We start from the raw sequence: 16,876 nt of genomic DNA on the forward strand, positions 1-16,876 counted from the left end.
CACCACTCACCCCCTCGAGCCTGTTCCACCATTGAATAAGAACCTGGCTGATCTGACTGTAACACCCACTACACATGCAGTGAGCGGGACTGCCCTGGAGCTCAATTATACTCAAATTCTGATAATGTTCAGGTTCTGATGAACAGAGTGACTCTGTGAGATCTTGATGTGATCTCTGATTTGAGTTTTCTGTGTAAATCCAGCCTCCCAACCCCCTGTAAAAGGAGTTTGCAGAATCCATCCCTGTCAGTCCAGGAGAGAAATTCACAACATTCTCTCCTCCTGCTGACAGGGAGCACCGCGCATGCGCCCTTAACACGGGCCTCTCACTCCAGATGCGGCCCCGCCGCCTCCGCCGCACAGATACAAACCCGGCACCGGCAGCTTCTTATTCCGGTGTCAGAGCCGCATCGGGGACTCACGGACCCTCCCCGTCCACCGCTCGGCTCCGCCTCTCCCTCCATTCCGCCTGTGGATCTGACAAACAAGCGTCTATCCCTGGCCGCCGCCCGCATTGTACATGTTCAACGTCACAATGCCCGGGGAGTGATTGACGGCAGCTCTGGGCCAATAGGAAGAAGGGAAGGGGGCGGGGCCGGAGGACCGAGCGGGAGCGGCTGGTCCTCCAGCCAATCGGAGTGAATGAGGGGGCGGGGCTCGGCAGTGACGGACGCATGCGCAGTACGAGCGATCGAAAAGGGGGAAATTGCAGGCACCGGTCGATCTGCCGGGTGTGTGGAGTGTTTTTGTGAACATGTTGTGCACAATCTTGGGAAAAGGACTTCCTAGTCTCCCATTTGAACCGAACACGTCCTCACCGGCCCGTGTTCAAGATCGCATCTTTAATAGGGGCAATGATTGCAGAGACTGGGACAGATAAGAGCATGGAGGAGATGACAGAGAGAAAAAAGAGCATGGAGGGGATTACAGACACAGAGAGAGCATGGGGCAGATTACAGAGAGATAGAGAAGGGCATGGAGGAGATTAGAGAGATTGGGGGGGGGGGGGAGCGGTGCAAGAGCCTGGAGAAATTTGAAAACAAGGATGAGAATTTCTAAATGTATCTGGTTCTTAACTGGGAGTCTTTGTAGGTCTGTGAGCATGAATGCAACTTGGTGTGATTAAGTAATAAAGATCTCAGGTTCACAGGGAGGTTTAATGTGGGAGACCAGCCGGGACTGTATTAGAACAGTTCAGTCTACAGGGAACAAAGGAATGGGTGAAGGTTTCAGCAGCAGATGAGCAGAGAGTCGGTGATGTTACTGAGGTGGAAATAGGCGGTCTTGGTGATAATGTAGATATGTGATTGACAGCTCTACTTGTGACAAAATATTTTGGGATATGTATGAACCATGGTTTAGTCTCAGGCTGTTAAGGGGAGATGGGTGGAGCCGGTGCTGAGGAAATGGAGTTTGTAGCAGAGAAGCAAAGACAATGGGATCATTTTTTGCAATATTTAAATGCAGTAAATGTTTGCTCATCCAGTCCAGGATGTCAGTACGGTGTGTGACTGGGAGAGGAATTTGTTGGTGAATGCGTTCTCAAACACATGCTGCCCTGGTCCTTTATGGTGATGGAGGCTGAAGGTTTGAGAGATTTGTAAACATCTGGTCAAGCTGTAGATGTATAAAAACCCTTTCCTTCATTCCCTACCTCTCCTACCTCTCTCTCACTCTCTCTTCCATTCTCCCTCCTCCTACAGGAGTCTGAATCTTGTGTTGGCCCAGACCAGTTGGCAGGATTCCTTCTCTGAAGGACATTACTGAACCAGTTGGGTTTTTATGTCAATCCAGCAGTTTTCATGGTCAATTTTTCCGAGTGCCGTCCCACAAATGACCAAATTCATTCAGCTCAATTTCATTCTCACACTCGCTCGTTTCTGTTTTCTGTCAACTTCACAGGAACATAGAACAGTACAGCGCAGTACAGGCCCTTCAGCCCTCGATGTTGCACCGACATGTGAAACCACTCTAAAGCCCATTTACACTATTCCCTTATCGTCCATATGTCTATCCAATGACCATTTGAATACCCTTAGTGTTGGCGAGTCCAGTACTGTTGCAGGCAGAGCATTCCACACCCTTACTACTCTCTGAGTAAAGAACCTACCTCTGACGCCTGTCATATCTATCTCCCCTCAATTTAAAGCTATGACCCCTCGTGCTAGACATCACCATCCGAGGAAAAAGGCTCTCACTGTCCACCTTATCCAATCCTCTGATCATCTTGTATGCCTCAATTAAGTCACCTCTTAACCTTCTTCTCTCTAACGAAAACAGCCTCAAGTCCCTCAGCCTTTCCTCGTAAGATCTTCCCTCCATACCAGGCAACATTCTGGTAAATCTCCTCTGCACCCTTTCCAATGCTTCCACATCCTTCCCATAATGCGGTGACCAGAATTGCACGCAATACTCTAAATGCGGCCGCACCAGAGTTTTGTACAGCTGCAACATGACCTCATGGCTCCGAAACTCAATCCCTCTACCAATAAAAGCTAACACACCGTACGCCTTCTTAACAACCCTCTCAACCTGAGTGGCAACTTTCAGGGATCTATGTACATGGACACCGGGATCTCTCTGCTCATCCACACGACCAAGAATCTTACCATTAGCCCAGTACTCTGTCTTCCTGTTATTCCTTCCAACATGAATCACCTCACACTTTTCTGCATTAAACTCCATTTGCCACCTCTCAGCCCAGCGCTGCAGCTTATCTATGTCCCTCTGTAACTTGTAACATCCTTCCGCACTGTCCACAACTCCACCGACTTTAGTGTCATCTGCAAATTTACTCACCCATCCTTCTACGCCCTCCTCCAGGTCATTTATAAAAATGACAAACAGCAGTGGCCCCAAAACAGATCCTTGTGGTACACCACTAGTAACTGGACTCCAGTCTGAACACTTCCCATCAACCACCACCCTTTGACTTCTTCCAGCTAGCCAATTTCTGATCCAAACTGCTAAATCTCCCTGAATCCCATGCTTCCGTGTTTTCTGCAGTAGCCTACTGTGGGGAACCTTATCAAACGCTTTACTGAAATCCATATACACCACATCAACTGCTTTACCCTCATCCACCTGTTTGGTCACCTTCTCAAAGAACTCAATAAGGTTTGGACATTCGGAAACTGAAACTCAACATCACATCAGAATCTTACAGAGTCGCCCAATTCATCATCATCCAAATACTGTCGGATTTTGAACATGGAAGGAAAAAACACCATTCACAGTGGAGAGAAACTGTGCACAGGTTCTGTGTGTGGATGAGATTTCAGCCGATCATCTGTCCTGTTGAGACAAACACAGTTACAGCAGAGAGAGAACCTAGAAATGTGTGGACTGTGGGAAGGGACAATTACCCATTGAAGTGGAAATTCACAGTTGCACTCACACAGGGGAGAGATCGTTCACTTGCTCTGAGTGTGGGAACACATTCACTACCTCATCCCACCTATTGACACCAATGAGTCCACACTGGGAAGAGACCGTTCAGCTGCTCCGAGTCTGGGAAGGGATTAGCTCACTCAGCCAACCCGCTGAGACACCAGCGTGTTCTCACTCACGAGAGTCCTTTTAAATACCCAGACTGCAGGACGCACTGCAGAGGTTCTGGGGAACGGATGTCCCGTCAACGTGTTCACACTGACATGACACTGTACAGGTACTTTGACTGTGGGACTGAGTTCAGGCGATCATCTGATCTGACTGTACTTCATTGCAGTCATGCCAGAGAGAGACCGTTCACCTGCTCTGAGTGTGGGAAAGGATTCATTACTTCATCCTACCTGCTGACACACCAGTGCATTCACACTGGGGAGAAGCCATTCACCTGCTCTGAATGTGGGAAGGGATTCACTCAGTCATCCCACCTGCAGACACACCAGCGAGTTCACACTGGAGAGAGACCATTCAACTGCTCCAAATGTGGGAAGGGATACATTTGTACAGCCTACTTACGGAGACACCAGCGGGTTCACACTGGGGAGAGACCGTTCACCTGCTCCAAGTGTGGGAAGGGATTCGCTCACTCACACAACCTCCAGAGACACCAGCGGGTTCACACTGGAGAGAGGCTGTTCACCTGCTCAGACTGTGGGAAGGGATTCACTCAGAAATGTAGTCTGGAACACCAACAAATCCACACTGGGGAGAGGCCGTTCGCCTGCAGTGAATGTGGGAAGGGATTCAGTGCCTCATCACAACTGCAGACCCACCAGCGCACTCACACTGGGGAGAGACCATTCAGCTGCTCCTGGTGTGGGAAGAGATTCATTTGTTCATCCCACCTGCAGACCCACCAGCGAATTCACACTGGGGAGAAGCCATTCAACTGCTCCGAGTGTGGGAAGGGATTTGCTCATTCATCCAACCTGCTGAGACACCAGCGAGTTCACAGGGAGGACGGACCTTTTAAATGTCCAGACTGTGGGAAGTGCTATAAAAGTTCTGAGGAACTCATGTCCCATCAATGTGTTCACACTGACGAGAGACCATTCAGGTGCTCTGACTGTGGAACTGGGTTCAGGCGATCATCTGATCTCACTGTACATCAGCGAATTCACACTGGGGAGAGGCCTTTCATTAGCTCTCAGTGTGGGAAGGGATTCACTGTCATCCAACCTGCTGACACACCAGTGCACTCACACCGGGGAGCTGTCTGATGCTCTGTGTGAGTAGAGAATCTATCAGACATACACCCTTCTGAGACACCAGTGAGTTCATACTGGGGAAAAGATGTGTGTGTGTAGGAATTCACTCAATCACAGTCTCCTGATGGACTCCTTTCTCCATGTGTGGAAATGTTTCAACTGACCTGATGAATCACCAACTTGTTCACACTGGGGAAAAGCTGGGCAGTGATATGACGTGAAATTGATACATTAATCATCCAATCTGTGGACACACCAGCGAGTTCACACTGGGCTGAGACTGTTCACCTGCTCCATGTGTGGGAAAGGATTCACTCAGTCGTTTAAACTTCTAACTCCTGAGTGAGTTCCCACTGCACAGAGGGTGTTTGTGTGTGTCTGTGTAAAAGGATTTGATCGTCATCACAACTGTAAAATTATCAATTACAAAGTGGAGTGAGGATATTCACCTGCTTCCTGTCTGCAAACACATTTCCTGAGAATGGATATCGTATTGATCAGAGATCCTGAAATTCATTTCAAATTGTTGCAGACTTGGTACCTAAAGACTAAATATACTTTTTTGTTTTTACATAATGATTTATTGCTTTAAACAAGCAACAATGAGACATTAGTTCAATGTTTTTATTTCTATCACATAATCCATTCCAGACAGAGACCATGAGATTACTGGATACTGACGGGAGGTCTCATCAGAAAGATCTGTGAGCACGTTATTCTAATCTGATCAATCTGGTCGAAGGTAGATCTGGTCAGGAACACGGAGCTTTTGTATTGATCCTTTTTTACTTTAGTAATGTGGTTTTTTTTAATAAACATTTTATTGAGGTATTTTTGTATTATAACAACAACAAAATAAACAATGTACATGAAACTATAAACATAGTGCAAAAGCTGTCTCCCTCCCTTACAGGTCCCACCTTCAGTAATGTGTTAACTTGACGATAACATCTCAATAAATTCTGGTTACTTGTTTATCAAAACAGAACATATTAACCCATTAATTCAGCTGATAAATGATATGCTCTTCAGTAGTCTTGTGTGATATTGTCATTACCTTTATCATGGTTTGTGCCTGAATATCTCATCACTTTCTGAAGGACGTAATAATGTCTTTGTATTGAGTCCATCTCCTGACCTTCTGCCTAAGTGTCGAGAACTTACATTCATAGAATCATAGAATCCCCACAGTGCTGAAGCAGGCCATTCGGCCCATTGTCTGTCGTTTCACATCATTTATCTCTTCATGTCTAATCTTATCCTCAGTGTGATCTCTCAGAACCTGCTTCTATTGTAGGTCTTTAGTTTTAATATGTGTAAGTGACATTACTGTTGAAAAATGTTTATTAAAGTTATTCAGATCTTGCCATGCCTCCCTCTGTCTCCATTCCCCACCTCGAGGCTCAATAAGGTGCTTCATTTTGTAGCTTTAGAGTTTTCTCTTGCTCAGTGTAAATATTTCCATTATAATCTTTCCCCTTGTAACGAGTTTACTTGAATTTGACTTTTTACTTGAAATTGAGGGTGGCACGGTAGCACAGTGGTTAGCACTGTTGCTTCACAGCGCCAGGGACCCGGGGTTGATTCCCCGCTGGGTCACTATCTGTGCGGAGTCTGCACGTTCGCCCCGTGTCTGCGTGGGTTTCCTCCGGGTGCTCAGGTTTCCTCCCACAAGTCCCGAAAGACGTGCTTGTTCGGTGAATTGGACATTCGGAATTCTCCCTCAGTGTACCTGAACAGGCACCGGAGTGGGGATTTTCACAGTAACCACATTGCAGTGTTAATGTAAGCCATCTTGTGACACTGATAGATTATTATAATTTCCATAACATTATGGTCTTTATAGACACTGGTACTTTAACCCCAGTATTAGTCAGGTTGGATGGGACTGTCCACTGTATGGGACAGGAGGTATTCCTGTGTTATTGTGTGTGACTGTAGTTCTCTGTGTTTGAGAATGTGGTTGTGTATTACATAGAACATAGAACGATACAGCGCAGTACAGGCCCTTCGGCCCACAATGTTGCACCGAAACAAAAGCCATCTAACCTACACTATGCCATTATCATCCATATGTTTATCCAATAAACTTTTAAATGCCCTCAATGTTGGCGAGTTCACTACTGTAGCAGGTAGGGCAATCCACGGCCTCACTACTCTTTGCGTAAAGAACCTACCTCTGACCTCTGTCCTATATCTATTACCCCTCAGTTTAAAGCTATGTCCCCTCGTGCCAGCCATTTCCATCTGCGGGAGAAGGCTCTCACTGGCCACCCTATCTAACCCCCTGATCATTTTGTATGCCTCTATTAAGTCTCCTCTTAACCTTCTTCTCTCCAACGAAAACAACCTCAAGTCCATCAGCCTTTCCTCATAAGATTTTCCCTCCATACCAGGCAACATCCTGGTAAATCTCCTCTGCACCCGCTCCAAAGCCTCCACGTCCTTCCTATAATGCGGTGACCAGAACTGTACACAATACTCCAAATGCGGCCGTACCAGAGTTCTGTACAGCTGCAACATGACCTCCTGACCCCGGAACTCAATCCCTCTACCAATAAAGGCCAACACTCCATAGGCCTTCTTCACAACCCTATCAACCTGGGTGGCAACTTTCAGGGATCTATGTACATGGACACCTAGATCCCTCTGCTCATCCACACTTTCAAGAACTTTTCCATTAGCCAAATATTCCACATTCCTGTTATTCCTTCCAAAGTGAATCACCTCACACTTCTCTACATTAAACTCCATTTGCCACCTCTCAGCCCAGCTCTGCAGCTTATCTATATCCCTCTGTAACCTGCTACTTCCTTCCACACTATCGACAACACCACCGACTTTAGTATCGTCTGCAAATTTACTCACCCACCCTTCTGCGCCTTCCTCTAGGTCATTGATAAAAATGACAAACAGCAACGGCCCCAGAACAGATCCTTGTGGTACTCCACTTGTAACTGAACTCCATTCTGAACATTTCCCATCAACCACCACCCTCTGTCTTCTTTCAGCTAGCCAATTTCTGATCCACATCTCTAAATCACCCTCAATCCCCAGCCTCCGTATTTTCTGCAATAGCCTACCGTGGGGAACATTATCAAACGCTTTGCTGAAATCCATATACACCACATCAACTGCTCTACCCTCGTCTACCTGTTCAGTCACCTTCTCAAAGAACTCGATAAGGTTTGTGAGGCATGACCTACCCTTCACAAAGCCATGCTGACTATCCCTGATCATATTATTCCTATCTAGATGATTATAAATCTTGTCTCTTATAATCCACTCCAAGACTTTACCCACTACAGACGTGAGGCTCACTGGTCTATAGTTGCCGGGGTTGTCTCTGCTCCCCTTTTTGAACAAAGGGACCACATTTGCTATCCTCCAGTCCTCTGGCACTATTCCTGTAGCCAATGATGACATAAAAATCAAAGCCAAAGGTCCAGCAATCTCTTCCCTGGCCTCCCAGAGAATCCTAGGATAAATCCCATCAGGACCCGGGGACTTATCTATTTTCAGCCTGTCCAGAATTGCCAACACCTCTTCCCTACGTACCTCAATGCCATCTATTCTATTAGCCTGGGTCTCAGCATTCTCCTCCACAACATTATCTTTTTCCTGAGTGAATACTGACGAAGAATATTCATTTAGTATCTCGCCTATCTCTTCAGACTCCACACACAACTTCCCATCCCTGTCCTTGACTGGTCCTACTCTTTCCCTAGTCATTCGCTTATTCCTGACTTACCCATAGAAAGCTTTTGGGTTTTCCTTGATCCTACCTGCCAAATACTTCTCATGTCCCCTCCTTGCTCGGCTTAGCTCTCTCTTTAGATCCTTCCTCGCTACCTTGTAACTATCCATCGCCCCAACTGAAACTTCACACCTCATCTTCACATAGGCCTCCTTCTTCCTCTTAACAAGAGATTCCACTTCTTTGGTAAACCACGGTTCCCTCGCTCGACGCCTTCCTCCCTGCCTGGCCGGTACATACTTATCAAGAACACGCAGTAGCTGATCCTTGAACAAGCTCCACTTATCCAGTGTGCCCAACACTTGCAGCCTACTTCTCCACCTTATCCCCCCCAAGTCACGTCTAATGGCATCATAATTGCCCTTCCCCCAGCTATAACTCTTGCCCTGCGGTGTATACTTATCCCTTTCCATCATTAACGTATACGTCACCGAATTGTGGTCACTGTCCCTGTTGAATCCCAAGTTTCTTTACCCGTCAGTCTGGCCTCAATAAAAGTCGAGATGGATTTGCAGGTACAGCAGTAGTTATTTTATTTAGCTTGCAAGCTTTACTCAGTTCACAGCGGCACAAAGCACATCTTGCTTCGTACACCTCTGGAATCAAGTGAGGATATAAGACAAAGGAATCTGTACTAATACATTCAAATGGCATCAAGTTTCACATACTCGACGCCCATAGCCCATTTGGCTGCTGCTGTTAACCCTTTGAGAGACTTCTGCTTCAACCAATATGCAGCATTCCCCACAATCTCAACTGGTCCTCAGAACTGCGCCCTTCGCCACCACAGTCCAAGGGTACAATTTTAGCTTAATCAACTATATATTTAAAACACTCACACATAGAGTTGAACCATCTTCAATTTCAAATGTCGCATCAACTCCATAACCTAACCCAAGCCGAATCAGAACTCACACATGGAGTTGAACCATTTTCAATTTCAAATGTCCCATCAACTCCATAACCTAACCCAAGCCGAATTAGAACTCACACATGGAGTTGAACCATTTTCAATTTCAAATGTCCCATCAATTAAATTTCTAATCCCCAGACTGACCTTTAATTTCGTCGAGACGATCTTTCCGGACCAACCGCGAGTGACCAGACTAATCAGACGATAAGAAGAGGGGAAAAATCAATGCATGGTCATTTTCCAGTTCTGCATTGTGGGCCCTCTTTCCCCATCCTCCTGTTCATAATCGGTCTAATTCTGATTTCGCAGTTGGTCAGAACCGTCTTGAGAAATCCCGGGTTTTCGGCACCAAATGTTGAATCCCAAGTTTCTTTACCCGTCAGTCTGGCCTCAATAAAAGTCGAGATGGATTTGCAGGTACAGCAGTAGTTATTTTATTTAGCGTGCAAGCTTTACTCAGTTCACAGCGGCACAAAGCACATCTTGCTTCGTACACCTCTGGAATCAAGTGAGGATATAAGACAAAGGAATCTGTACTGATACATTCAAATGGCATCAAGTTTCACATACTCGACGCCCATAGGTCATCCTATATCCCTCCTGACCTGTTTGATCTATTCTGATTGGCTCACTTCCAATCCCTTCCTCTGGCCCCTATTACTCAACATCCTTTTCTCCTGCTTTGGTGGACACACCTCTTCCTGCTTTTCCATGCGGTCTGAAATCCTTTGTCTGTGAACTAACCAGAATTAAACTGGCCTACCTCTACATTACATTAACTAATATCTCTAAAGTAACTATTTTATATCACATTTGTCATCCCCAAAGTGCTCTCCTACCTCCAAATCCAACACCTGGCCTGGTTCATTACCCAAAACCAAATCCAACGTGGCCTCGCCTCTTGTTGGCCTGTCAACATATTGTGTCAGGAAACCCTCCTGCACACATTGTACAAAAAAACGACCCATCTAATGTACTCGAACTATATCTTTTCCAGTCAATATTTGGAAAGATAAAGTCTCCCATAATAACTACCCTGTTACTTTCGCTCTTATCCAGGATCATCCTCGCCATCCTTTCCTCTACATCCCTAGAACTATTTGGAGGCCTATAGAAGACTCCCAACAGTGTGACCTCTCCTTTCATGTTTCTAACCTCAGCCCATACTACCTCGGAAGATGAGTCCCCATCTAGCATCCTCTCCGCCACCGTAATACTGCTCTTGACTAGCAGCGCCACACCTCCCCCTCTTTTGCCTCCTTCTCTGAGCTTACTAAAACACCTAAACCCCGGAACCTGCAACATCCATTCCTGTCCCTGCTCTATCCATGTCTCCGAAATGGCCACAACATCGAAGTCCCAGGTACCAACCCATGCTGCCAGTTCCCCTACCTTATTTCGTATACTCCTGGCATTGAAGTAGACACACTTCAAACCACCCACCTGAACACTGGCCCCCTCCTGCGACGTCAAATCTGTGCTCCTGACCTCTATACTCTCATTCTCCCTTACCCTAAAACTACAATCCAGGTTCCCATGCCCCTGCTGCATTAGTTTCAAAGGTGTGTGTGCCTGCAGACTATCTGTGCTGCTTCTCATCAGCTGTAACATGAACCTTCTCCTCTCTGAGCAAATGATGTCGGTTCACTGAGAATCGCATCCAATGATTTGAATGGTGCAACTCAGATTCTTCATAAAATCATAGAATCCCTCCAGTGCAGAAGGAGGCCATTCGGCCCATTGAGTCTGCACCAACCCTTAGAAAGACCCCTTACCAATCCCCTGCCCTATTCTTGCAACTGCATCCTAAGGGATAATTTAGCTTGGCCAATCCACCTAATCTGCACATCATTCGGCTGTGGGCAGAAACCGGAGCACCCAGAGGAAACCCATACACACACGCAGGAGAAATGTAACATCTCCACACAATCACCCGAGGTTAGAATCAAACCCAAATCCCTGGTGCAGTGAGGCAGCAGTGCTAACCACTGTACCACCATGCTGCTGCAGGACAGGAAACCTACATCACTTTTAAAATAAAACCTGTGATGTGACCATCAATTCACGCGAGACGGAGAGTTGAAGTGAACAGTGGCTTTAATCGACTAGAACAGTGCCTGCCTGCGACTGCTCTGCTAGTGAGAGCCACCTATAGGGCAGCTGCTCTTTATACCTCCCCTGAAGGGGCGGAGCCAGGGGCAGAGCCTGCAAGGACACCAACATGATACATTCTGTGTAATATCGTTCAATGGTCCATTGGTGATGGACCATTGCGTGATACAATGTAATACATGGTGAATGGTTAGTACAATACATTCACCACAACCAGAATCAGTCCAACCTCAATCACTGAGCTCCAGTTTGCAGGTGCCTGAACTCTGTTTAAGCCATCCAGCTCCATTGATTCTATAACCATTAATACTCTCGCCTCACAAATTACTCGCAATCTTTAATTTTTTTCTATTGACAGAATCTGAACAGAATTCCAGATTTCACTATATTTTCTGTGAAGCGACTTCTGACATTGCTGCTGAACAGCCCAGTCTCAGTTAAACAAATAAATATCACTGATTTGGACATTTAAATGGTGACAATTGTTTTACTCTTAACTGGTTATGTAAAAGAATTTCAAAAACATAATAATGATAAAACTCTGCGGAAGCTGGAAATGTGAAGTGAAAACAGAAAGTTGTGGAAATCCTCAGCAGGTTTGGCAGCTTCTGTGGAGAGAGAAAGAGAGTTAACATTTCCAATGCAATCTGATTCTTCTTCAGAACTGAGTGTTTGCAGCATTGTGATTTCATTTAACAAACAGAATGAATGTGAACTTTGTGGTTCTTACAGATATCTGGCTGTAAATCTGATTTCAGACCTTCCTCTGAACACTTTCCAACCTCAGCTCCAGCTCATTGTCCTTCACTAAAGACCCGGATAGAAAATCACCGCCACAAGATGGCGGCGGCCGCCGGGTGACCCGGGGGCTGTCACCGCGGAGGAAGCCCCGCCCACCCCCTCTTCCCGTACCAAGATGGCCACCCCAGCACTCGAATCTCTGAACGAAACATTCGCCTTTCTCTCTCAAGATGGTGGCTTGTTGCCGGGGTAAATCCAGACACGGAATACCAGCTTCCTATTGGTCCAGAGCCGCCATCCATCACTCCCCGGCCATTTGAGTTGCACCACGCGCGGTGTGGGTATTGTTGCTAACTTGCTTGTTGCTCTTTCTGTCTTCTTCTTTGTCTTCCTCTGGGGTTCCTGAGGTTCCGGAGTTCTGTGAACACAAGCATAATATCTGTTATTATCTTGCTTAAGATCTCGTATGTCTGTCTGTCTGTCTGTCTATCTGTCCTTTGTTGCCAATTTCCCTTTCTAATTGGTCACCACCCTTGCATCCCTCATTTAAAAAAAACCCCAAATATTTGGGACAAGACATCCCAGAAAAATACTGACATAGTGCGAGCTGTCTCGCAGCCTGTGCGATCTACCATCCTAGTGTTTGAGGATGTAAACAGCATACGGAAGCAACCTAAGGGTTGCCAAAACCAAACAAAAGAATTTCGAACTGAAAGTGCCAAAATAGGGTGCGTATGGGCCGCGGCGGGTAAGAAATGGGTGGAATCCCTGGGTAGGACGGTGATCAATGCCGTTTGTGCTCTACCCGAGCGTAGCTGACCAGAGGGGGGGGTCCTCAGGCAGGCCAGGGACCAGTGCCGTTTCTCCACTGCCTGAGCAACCGGCAAGTACGGGTAAGAATGTGGTCGTCGTGGGGGGCTGCCTCTGGTGATCGAATCAGGAGAGTAGCTATGAGTAGTGTTCTGTCGACAAACTAGTTCCTCTGAACGGATGTCTGTTGACCAACTAGTTCCTCTGAACTGGTTTCTGTTGACCAACTGGTTCCTCTGAACTGGTTTCTGTTGACAAACTAGTTCCTCTGAACTGTTGTCTGGGGACAAACTTGTTCCAATAACTGCCAGGGGGCTTTAAAGGAGTGGTGACGTGGGGCCGTGAAAAAGTTTCAAAATTACAAACAACACTGAACATTAACACTGACGAACAAACATACAACAAACATGATGCAGGTTCCATCAGAATACAGGACATCGTAAATCACATTTGGAGTGGGGTGTAACCAGCATATGGAGGGATTGTAGGGTGACCGAAGAAGAGAGGAAGGAGGAGCGAAACAAAAATGAAGCGGCCTTGCTGAGGTAATGCTGCCACGAGAAGTGGTGGGTAAGCGCTCACAGTTTGCATGGGGCAGCTGGGACCTTGTAGCTGCTGTGGGTGGTGTTCTCTTTCATATCTGGGGGCTAGTCTAGCTGGTGGGGGTCTCCTGCAATCTTGGGCGAAATGTCCTGGCTGCTCACAGTTGTAACATGACCCCTGGGGCACATAAGGTGGAGCAGGGACTCTGGTGCATTGTTCCCTTGGGTTTGGTTCCCTGGGTGGGGGGGTCGGGGCTGTTGGTGTCGTTGCTGGTTCGGGGGGCATTGGTAGGCTGATTCCGTTGCTGTTTCAGGGGGGCTTGACATTCTCGTGTGCAATGTCCTAACTGTCCACAATTGTAACATTCTTGAGCTTTGGGCTGGGGTGGGCTGTTCCTGCCCTCATTTACCCATGCGGGGTTCTGGTGCGCTTTAACTGGATTCATATCTGCCTGCTCTTCATCGGGTTATAAATGCGGTTTTGCCTTGGACTGATTGCTCCCAAGCACGGGACAACCTTTTCAAAACCCATTTTTCATTGTGGGCCTCGTCTGAGGGGTCATAATTTGCGCAAGCTTTCTGTCCTGCGTCTGTCGCGTGAGACACTAGGATTCGAGTCCATTTGGCCATATTATTTGGGGACAAATGGGCGCAGGCTAACTCTCCGAAAACTGCTGTGAAGTGTATCCACAAACGTCCAGCAAACGCTGTGGGGTGCTCTGTCTTATTTTGCCTACACTTGTTTCGACCTTCTACGGGGTCTCCTCTGTTATAGCCGGTCGCATCAAGGATCGCTGTGTGCATCTCTTGGAGTGTGCCTCCTCCTACATTCTGTGGGTCGGGAGGGGCTGCCGCGACTGAAGGGTCGAGACTTAAAACTGTGAGCTTCACTTGCTCCTTCTCGTCCAGGCCGTACATGGTAGCCTGCTATTTGACTTTCGCGAAAAATTGGTGGGGGTCTGATGTGGGAAGGAACGGTGTAATTTTTCCACACGCATCCCGTAATTGGATCATGGTTAACGGGATTGTATAAAGGAAATCTGCATCTTCTTCTGCTGCGGCCCTGCGGTGTGTGGGTACAGGGTTCATGGGGGGGTGTTCTGCCTGTTCGGTTGGGGGTTCCTTTTCTGGGGATCTTCCTGCGTACATGTCCCATGTACGTATCTATGGGCAGGCTCATTCAATTCCTGCCAATCGCATCCTTTATCTCCTGCTCCACTACCTCTCTACGGAGCATCCAAACAACCTCCTCTGTACCTCGCAATTGTGCCAAACAGGACACGATTGCCATCGGCTTGCGAGCTTTCCCCAAGCTCTTCCTGTGTATCTCTGACAGGTTCTCTCACCAAGTATGTCCGATACTCCTGGGACCCGTTTCGTCATTGGTGCAGAATTCACTCCAAAGGGGCCATCCTTTCCCTCTGAGATATTTTCTGATCTCATCTTCCCAAACGGGACACTGTCCTACTCTACTGGTCGCTGCGACCTCGAATTCCTGGTGGATCATAAGGCATTCCATTGCCTTCATTGCCATTTTCTCTGTCTAGGTTCTCTACTGAATTTGGAACAGTGGTGATGTAAACACGGGTACGGCTTACGCTAATTTCCGGCCTACAAAACTCCCGACAGTTTTACGCAATGTAGCCACTTAAAATGGCCAACTCCCGATTCAAAATGGCGAACGGCAAAGGCTGATGGGAAAGTCAGCCAACAGGACAAAAACGAGCAGCTGCAGGTTGGCTGTGCATTTACCTCTGGAAAGGCCAGACAAGATCGATACCAGCAACCATCAGCATAACAAAACACCAGCCATCTGCGATGAGCAATCCCCGGGAACAATAAGCAACATTTAGACACACAAAGCAAAACCAGACTCTTTGGCGCCAGCAGGAGCCTACACAAAAGGAGGTGAACGAGCACCTCAAGACCGCCCATCGATCAGGGAACCGCTCCAGCATTGGAGAAAATCGAACCAAGTGATTGGGACAAAGTCCAATCACTTGGGGCCAGGTACAGGGTCCGCCCCGAAAGGCGGGAAACCCCTGGGGACAATAAGAATTGAGCCCCAAGTTCAAGTCGCTCTCTTCTTCTTCGGCTCGCTTCCAGCTCTCTTCACTCTTCAGCAGCCGATCGAACCTGTAAGTCTTACTTCAACGCTTGCTACGAGATAAGCACTCCTAGCTATCAATCTGTACCAACTTCGCATCCCGCAGGCTCAGAACCCAAACAAAAGGCCATTTGTTTCCCTGACCTGGTGGGCCAGTTCCAAGTTAAGTATAGGCCTGTTAGTTGTAGAAGTAGCTTAGACGTAGAATTTATACATGAGTAGTGATTACTGTGTATAATAAATGTGCTTTGATTTAAATCTTACTAATCGGTGTATTGGATTATTGATCATTACTCGGACTTGAACCACGTGGCGGTATCATAAAGATACCTGGCGACTTCCGGTTGTGACGATGCGGAGCTAAGCCGCACATTTCGGCAGCTCCCGCTATAACAGACTTTTGGGCTCTCCGGAGGAGCCCCGACGGAAATCTTTTGATTGAATCCTGTGTGGGAAGGTGAAGTAAGGTCCCCCCTTACATCGTATGGCGGGGATTGGCGGTGGAGCGACAGAGAAAGAGGCTTTGGAGCAGCGGCAAAAACGAGGGGGACAAACCAAGATGGCGGAGGACGGAGATCGAGCAGCATTGAGGCCGGACCAGCAGGCGTTCCTCAGGCGCTGCGTGGAGGAGCTTAAAAAGGAGGTGCTGGCACCAATGCTGTTGGCGATCGAGGGGCTGAAGGAGACCCAGAAGGCCCAGGCGGTGGAGCTCCGTGAGGTGAGGGATAAAACTAATGAGAAGGAGGACGAGATCCTGGGCCTGGCGGTAAAGATGGAGGCGCACGAGGCGGTGCACAAGAGGTGGGCCGAGAGACTCGAGGTCCTGGAGAACAGGTCGAGGAGGAAGAATCTCCGGATTTTGGGTCTCCCCGAAGGAGTGGAGGGGGCTGATGCCGGGGCGTATGTGAGCACGATGCTCTATTCGCTGATGGGTACGGAGGTCTCGCCGAGCCCCCTGGAGCTAGAAGGGGCTCACCGGGTCCTGGCGAGGAGACCCAAGGCCGGCGAGCCGCCAAGGGCGATAGTGGTGAGGTTCCATCGCTTCGCGGACAAAGAGAGTGTCCTGAGATGGGCCAAGAAGGTGCGGAGCAGTAGATGGGAGAATGCGGTGATCCGAGTCTACCAGGACTGGAGTGTGGAGGTGACAAAGAGGAGAGCTGGCTTCAACCGGGCCAAGGCGGTGCTGAGAGATTCGGAATTTATCCAAACGGAAAAATTGGACTTGAACTAAGGGGCTGT

General features: G+C 47.7%; 2 protein-coding genes across 7 annotated transcripts in view; one reads left to right on the forward strand and one right to left on the reverse strand.

The window, feature by feature from the left end:
- Positions 1-16,876, reverse strand: part of LOC140421791 (uncharacterized) — an 864,226-nt gene that overhangs the window by 345,842 nt on the left and 501,508 nt on the right. For 2 of the 6 annotated variants that reach the window (XR_011947086.1, XR_011947085.1), the window contains exon 2: positions 10,652-12,596. The exons of 1 other annotated variant lie outside the window; for it this stretch is intronic. The gene's annotated coding sequence lies outside the window, so the exon portion shown is untranslated. Of the gene's footprint in view, positions 1-10,651; positions 12,597-16,876 lie in introns of those variants that run through there. 3 more of the 6 variants (XR_011947082.1, XR_011947081.1, XR_011947079.1) reach the window with 3 other exon arrangements.
- Positions 1,091-6,041, forward strand: LOC140421822 (uncharacterized). The gene has a single exon (XM_072506775.1). It carries the CDS (start codon positions 3,627-3,629, stop codon positions 4,665-4,667), a length of 1,041 nt encoding a protein of 346 aa, XP_072362876.1. The 5' UTR covers positions 1,091-3,626; the 3' UTR covers positions 4,668-6,041.

Source organism: Scyliorhinus torazame, chromosome 5 (assembly GCF_047496885.1).
Source record: "Scyliorhinus torazame isolate Kashiwa2021f chromosome 5, sScyTor2.1, whole genome shotgun sequence".
Lineage (NCBI taxonomy): Eukaryota > Metazoa > Chordata > Chondrichthyes > Carcharhiniformes > Scyliorhinidae > Scyliorhinus > Scyliorhinus torazame.